Below are 7,497 nucleotides of genomic sequence, written 5' to 3'. Positions count from 1 at the left end.
TATGGAAGTAACTAATTTTGTTCGCCTACTTTACATCAAGTTGTGTGAAGGGACTGATTACAATGATGGACACAGGGTGTATTCACTTGGGTAACACACACAGTCCCCGACCTCGTAATATATAGTAACTAAAATAAGGAAAATCTGAATAAAATTATGGCCTAACCTGGTACACACACTAAAGGAGTACCGGCAACTGAACAGGATATGAAGATGGATTCAATGATTCATGCTATGTTATAGCCTATGTTAATCGCATCGGTGGAAGAAATTCGTAATAATTGATATTCCCTGTAAGCAGGACTGACCTCTACTAATACAGGGCCGAGTATGGTTCGAGTTAATAGATAATATTCCAGAATAAAGGATTAATTTGTAATAAATAATTCCTTTTTACATTCTATTATTATCCTTTCTCTTATTAAGGTGGCGTTATTTTACCAGCTTTGCGTGCAAAGAATGAACAACACACTGGCATACAAATGATTCTGATTTATTGCGGGACCTATGGAGAGGCCGGGTTCTTTGTGGCGGTGGCCTGGGGCCGGCCCAGTAATCAGTAGTTTATTTTATCATCATATAAAAAATAGACACTGTACATACGGAACGAGATAAGAAAATAGAGAAAAATAGTACATTTCAGGGTGAAAGTAGACGCGGAAAAACTGTATTGGTTATCGAGCAGCGACACCTAGCGTGTAAGTGTGGGGAAATAGGGCCGGCCGGTCAGGTTTAGATAAGTATTTTTTTCTTCAAATGCTGCTTTTTTTTTATATATATTCTAGCTCTTGGGCGTGGTGCAGCTAACGAAATGCTAACGTTTATCATAATATTAAATTGACTCGTTTGCGTGATTCGCGAGTAACGTGAACTGCCTTAGACTGATTGGTTTGCTACATGAACAGTTTATATGACGTCGCAGGCCTACAATAATTGTAGATCAATGTTCCGCATTCATCGCTCGACGTGTTCGGAAAACTTAAAAGGTAACGAGCAATCGGTTATTTAGATGAGATACTTACCTGATTCTTATTAATCTGTTTTAGTTTGTTCCCTTGTTAGAAAACAGTGTTTTGGTAGATATCAACACACTTTATCCAACAACAGCAGGTATATTTCATTACGCACTGCACTCAATATCTACAAATTTTTTCAACTTCAAATTTTCAACTTAAAATCCATTTATTATTGGCAATACAGAATGCTTAGTCACGATCCCAATACATACACTTATATGATTTTTCTGTCCAATCTTTGGAGTGCTTCAAGTAGTTTGCAGCGAAATATTTCTTGCATGACTTGATAAGGGCATCTCTCGCTACTACAACTGGGTCTCTTGCGCCAAAATAGGGATCGTCTTTTGCAACATCAGACATATGTTCTGAATTTCGTCTCAAATTTTTCTCTCGTAACGTCTTGGATGTCACTTGTTTGTGATTCTCCCACAGCTTAACAAGATGAATTCTGTATATTGATGGGGAAATTGCTTATATATAAGTATTAATATATAATTCATTTCCACTGTAGCGCATTACTTTGAAAGTAATAGCATGTCAATTCTCAACAATCTGACGGTATTTGGAACAAAAAAAATTAGGAATATGACAATGTAATCCTGCCCACTTAACAATTCTGGTATTTTACATTAAATACAAAAAAATTTAAATTCCTAAATGGAGTAGTACATTCGATAAAATGCCCCTGAGTCGCACCTACTAACCAAAGTCACTTTGCTACTACCTAGCCTTTACAAGCAGGAAGTTTGGTTTCGAAATAGAGTGCTCACAAGAAAACATGGCTTATGCTGATTGTCACGTCCGAAAGTTATAATTAAGCCCCATTCATATGTTTTGCTAACTTGATTGGGTATTTGAAAACTTCATATTATTTTTTTGTCATTGCTCGGGCCAATTTTGCATATTGTAACATATGTCACAGCTGGATGAAGAAATTTTTCTTATTATCTTTTTACCACTTTTAAGTCGCCAGATATTAAATATTTATGTCACAAATATATTGCGGCGAACGCGCGGATATCAAATTTGGCCTCTTTTCATCTTTGTACCAGTAATAAAGGGGTGCTTTTTGCCCGTATTCCATCTTGAAACCCGATTGAGTTATAAGAAATGCGGTATATTCAGTTTAGCTATATTTTCAAATTATTTTTTTCTCTAATTTCAGTATTCGCCCTTTTTTGTCTTGAGACGCTCGAATTTTGTAAAAACTAAATAAACCTGTACTCCAGATCATAATGATTTAACAAAAGATTACCTTTCCTTGTCGTTAACGGAATCCTTTTTGACTTCCATGGAAATGCTCGGCAAAATTCGACTCGTATTTACAACGGTAATTTAAGAATTGTACCGAATAGAATGAAACAAATTTTGCAAGATTTTTATATCATTTGTTACGCAACAATTCTGATAATATTTCAACACAATGAAATGACATAGTACAGGGGTCGGCAACCTTTTATCGCTCGCGGGCCAAAATTACGGGTTGCAAGTCATTGGCGGGCCGCACATATTTTTAGAAAGTTAAAAACTGAACGGCTGCCCGATGAATCATATTTTCCCACACAGATCAGAAGTTAAATTTTAAGCAGCGCGAGAAGACTGCGCCGACTCGTGAACTTAACTTGGTTGACTTACTTAAGAATAAAATTTATAAATGACATTTAATATGACACTTTTTGTTGCATCACGCTTTTCTAAATTGGACACTGGATGAAGCCAAGATTAAAACATTTCATAAATGGGAATCACTAATCCCAGCTTGTTCTTTCTAATTTTCATTTTCGAAAATAATTGTTTGCATGCATATGTACTCCAAAACATCAATGTGAATTTTTTTCGCATGGTTTGTCAAATTTGGATAGAGTTTTGTTTTGAAGAAGATACTTTTTATAATAAAAATCAAGCAGTAATACATCTCTCGAATAGAATATAGATTTATCTCAAAAAATACCAATCGAATATTTTTTGCGTCATTGAGCCCTTTGCACTGAGCATCAACTTTTCTGTTCTTTGTTGCCATTATTATAATTAAATTATAGACTCATTAAACGAGTTATTGTGAATTATATAGGCTACTTGTTGGATTATATTATGACTTGGTCTGCACGTGTCTCACAATAAATTCTGTTACATAAAGAATATAATCGTCAAAATGGCTGTTTTGTTAATATAATTCAGTGAAGCGTCGCGTGCCGGATTATTATACTCCGCGGGCCGGATCTGGCCCGCCGACCCCATAGTGCCTGGTTAACTCATTCAATGGCCGAGTTTCACACGAGACTCCTACTTATCCGTTCGGCAGTGGAAAATCTTCCGTTCACAAACTGCCTATAGGCTATATCTCAACAAAATTTCAGTATCTGATCTACACGACGTTTGATGACTGTCAAATTAATGCGACCGATGGAAAATAGAATATCGTGGGCTATATTTCCTACCTAGAGCGTACCGGTACGGTACCGTAGGCCAACAGGGGTCTTTAATATAAATCTTTCAAAATGCGCCGGGGCATCAGAGAATAGTTTTCAGTCAACTTGAGGTGGTATAAAATCAAATGTTACCCAGAAAGCACGGCTTCCTCCACCATCAAGTCCATGCTTCCGAAAACAAATAACTGGCTAACTAATCCCTGGACGAGAGGCCGTGGTTCGCCATATGATTAAGCCGTCTTTCCTCCCCCCCCCCCCCCCGCCCCCCCCCGGGATAAATATGCAAATTCTATCCTGAGCAATTCGTCTTTGTAGTTATGTATTTTTTTTCATGCGAGTACAGTTGATAAGAAATTTCTGGGAGCTGCGGTCCAGTTGCGTATCCATCCTTACCACAACCAGCGCCGGATACATAAAAATGGAACAAACTTATTCAATTTAAATAAATTTAATAATCACATTATTTAAAAATTTCAAGCGATTGAATATATGTAGTCAATTGTTCAATTTTTTCGGTAAGTTTTTGATTGATCACAGAGCCTTTATTTATTGGGTATCCATACTTGTCCAGTACAAGATTTCCTTCATTATCAAACTCGCATTGTTCCAAAGGTATTCTGACAAATTGGCTCATGCCCAATGGTCGTTTAGTAGTCGCTTCAACAAATTCTGTGTAGAAAAATTGAAACATGTGTAAATTACTTCAATATTCAAGAAATAAAACAATACAGACAATTCAAACTTTACTTTGATGTGAACATATTATATAATAAACCCTAACTCTAGATATTTAAATTTTTTATATTTATAAACAAACACAGTAATGATTCATAAATGTGAACAAAGGCGAATTTTTCATGCCATGTTTGGTAGTAGGATAGCTCTTGTACACCACTGAGCACGGGTATACATCCCACATATTAGTGGTGTGTAACCTGCGGCCCACAAGGTGAAATTGTGTGGTAAAGTGCCAATTTTGAAAGATTAGCGACCTTTGAGTCAAGTTTTTAATTTAGTTTGATAGGATATATTCGAGTAATTCCATTCCTTCTGCGTTGCAAAGCCTATACGTCAGTTCAATTTATTATCTATGCCTATAATGTAACAATGCATGTCAATGTCATGGGGTCAATGACAAGTTTTTTTGCCTGCAACTATTAGAAAGCCTATGTCAAATAAAGATGTAGCACGCAATTTTACCCAGTTATTGGTATGTGGACCTACTGTATTAAAGGTTGCACACCCCTGCTTTATATAACGAGGATTGAATTTGACAAGTTTGAAGCAAAACAAAAAAAATTTTTTTTTTTTGTACATATACTGTGTTATTACCAACTAAACATATTGCTTGAAATTTGAAATATCGAATTGTATTAAAAATTTGGCATTATGTATATGAAACATATTGACACGCACCCTACTCCTAATCACTGCACAATTATTCAATATCTGTGGGACTTACTGGTATACATCACAATTTATGATCATAAACAAATATTTAAAAAAAGAAACTTCTTTTCTAACCATGCATATCAAAATCATTTGACATATATTTCTTGTTTTGGTAAAAAGCAATCTGCATACATACTTTTTTCTCTATTAATCACTATCGAAGGACCGTCTTCAACTTGCATAAACTCATCAGGTATTTTCATCTTGATGCGTTCAGACAATTGTTTCTCATCTTCAGAGTCAGGTTCAGGTCTTTGATGCAGGAATCTATATTTTACATCTTCCTCATATATTTCTTTCGTCTCTAATCCTTCCTTTTTAATATTCCTGACCAGGGCACCAAGAAAATATAGTCCAGCTCCCACGACCCCTAATGCATATATTTTGGAGGTATACGAGACTCTATTTTCCCTCAAGTAATTTAGGAATCTGCCAAAAGCCCCATACTTCGGCTTTGGAGGTTCAATTCGAACATTGTATCGAGGTTTTGTTTTAATATTATTTGAATTGTCTGTCATTATAATTGATCAATGAATTTCATCCGCGAACTATCACCTTGGACAATTGATTCACTCTTTACGACTCCATCAAAAAGATAATTTACAAAACGCAATAACTGTTGCTAGGATATCTGAAAATGATAAGATTTGTCATCAATGACTTCAGAATACAAAGATATGTATTTTGAATTACAACATGTGGAGAATATACTGTTATATCTAAAATCGATTAACATTTGAAATGAGTGCAAATAATAAAAGAATTGTTAATGCATAGAAATACTACAATTAAATAGAAATAGAATAGTTAAATTAAATAGAATAATTCCTTACGGACTATGTGTCCAATAGCATGAAAAATTGATAATTTTAATTAGAGGTTAGTGGACATATTACAGAATCTTGGACATATTGTCTTTTCAATCTTAAAGATCATTTTAGTATTAATTTTGAGGGTTTCAAGACAAATGTAGATGGACCGAAAACAGAAAATAAAAGAGGAACGTTGAATATCTGAGAGAATTTTACTGAACACATTGCAAGGAGAAACTTGTTTTGCTAATCCAAGTTGAAGTCATAATCACTTAGGAATTTCAATAAAAAGTGGAAAAGGTTTAAAAGTGGAAAATATATGTTTTCCTCATTATCTCAAAACAGTTTTATTTTGAAGTTTCGCTCTATTGGAGATATCATTTTTGATCAACTTTTTGTCATGGTTTTCAAAAAATTTCATACACCATTGTGTTGATCATGGTCCATGGAGTTGAACTACACTAAAATTGTACCTACTCATCCATCACTATAAATTCGTTTGCAACACAGAAAATGTACTCTCAATTAACAAATGTGAACAGAGCCATAAAAAAGGCAATATTGACATGGTTATTGCAGTGGCGTATCTACGTAAAATTGCGCCCATGGCAAAATTTAAAAATGCGCCCCCCTCCATATAGTTAGTTCTGTAGTTCACAATTTGTAATGACTGTTATTGAAGTGAGAGATACTTGAACGTTATTATTTGAGTAAAAATAGGAGTTTCAGTAATTTCCAATTCGAAATGATTTCATTGAAACATTTTACGATTAAAACTTTTCGCCGTTCTGGCACCCCTGTCCAAACAGCGCACAAGCCATGGTTGCCACAACCTAGATACGCCACTGGGTTATTGAGTATTGAAATGGGTTTTGAATACCTAGGAGAAAAACTTCAAAAAGAATGTTAAAAAAACGAAATTAATTCTCTCCTAATTTCTTTCTAAATTAATTCTTTATAGTCTAGTCCGTTTCTGTTGCAGTCACAACACCTAAAATATACCTAAGTAATAAATAAGGTTTCAAATTAATTTTTGCTGCTGTATAAATAGGTAAACGCTAACCAAAACTGAAAAAATTATACGCCTGTTTTATACTTATATGTAAATATTTCTTGCTTCGTTAATTCCCAACTTCATTTTTATTTTATTTTTTCAAGGTTCCACATTGTGGATTCAGAAGCGTTGTAAAAAAAATGAAGTCATAACGATAAGTAAATAATATACACAAATTTCACACACACAAAAACAAATATATACCCGAACAAAGATTTCATTTATTCCATATGATCATCGAATTTTTCAAAGAAATCCACAGCGTTCCATTGTTGTTTTCAAATGTAGTTTTCACCACCATAGTTATCATCAAATATAATTTCATTTGTATTTGTTTTTTAATTATAGATAGCAGAAAACAAAAATTTATACTTTAAGGTTAATTCCCACCTTTACGCCGATTATGGACTCAAATTTAACTTAGGATGGTTGCACAAACCTGACCACTGTCATCGCTCACACTTTTATTGCACATTCAGAGTCATCATCTATTCCTTTAATTTCACATCTTCTTTTCACTTTAAAATGAACAATATTGCATATAATAATAATAAAGTCATTGTAATATTCGAATACTAGTTTTTTTTGTAGAATAATTCGATTTCATTAAATATAGTATTTTTTAAATAGAGGCATATAAATTATACATAAGTATATTTCATAAAGCTGACTCCAAGCTCTACATGCCCTCAATTTATACGCATGACTGCAATCGATGATAAACAACTGGCGGT

General features: G+C 34.2%; 1 protein-coding gene and 1 long non-coding RNA gene across 2 annotated transcripts; both read right to left on the bottom strand.

Annotated features, from left to right (window-relative positions):
- Positions 1-1,163: 1,163 nt before the first annotated feature.
- LOC120336708 (uncharacterized) lies at positions 1,164-2,365 on the bottom strand. Its single transcript, XR_005568858.2, has 2 exons — positions 2,272-2,365; positions 1,164-1,464 (listed from the first exon to the last, which is right to left on the bottom strand). It is a non-coding gene; the product is annotated as an uncharacterized LOC120336708 (long non-coding RNA).
- A 1,388-nt stretch (positions 2,366-3,753) lies between these two features.
- On the bottom strand, positions 3,754-7,141 carry LOC120335964 (uncharacterized). Its single transcript, XM_078109699.1, has 3 exons — positions 6,968-7,141; positions 5,034-5,528; positions 3,754-4,114 (listed from the first exon to the last, which is right to left on the bottom strand). The coding sequence occupies exons 2-3, from the start codon at positions 5,413-5,415 to the stop codon at positions 3,906-3,908; spliced, it is 591 nt and encodes a 196-aa protein (XP_077965825.1). The 5' UTR covers positions 5,416-5,528; positions 6,968-7,141; the 3' UTR covers positions 3,754-3,905.
- Between the last annotated feature and the right edge of the window lie 356 nt (positions 7,142-7,497).

Source organism: Styela clava, chromosome 2 (genome assembly GCF_964204865.1).
Source record: "Styela clava chromosome 2, kaStyClav1.hap1.2, whole genome shotgun sequence".
Lineage (NCBI taxonomy): Eukaryota > Metazoa > Chordata > Ascidiacea > Stolidobranchia > Styelidae > Styela > Styela clava.
Note: the sequence above shows the minus strand (reverse complement) of the source record. Positions and strands in the feature narration are given on the sequence as shown.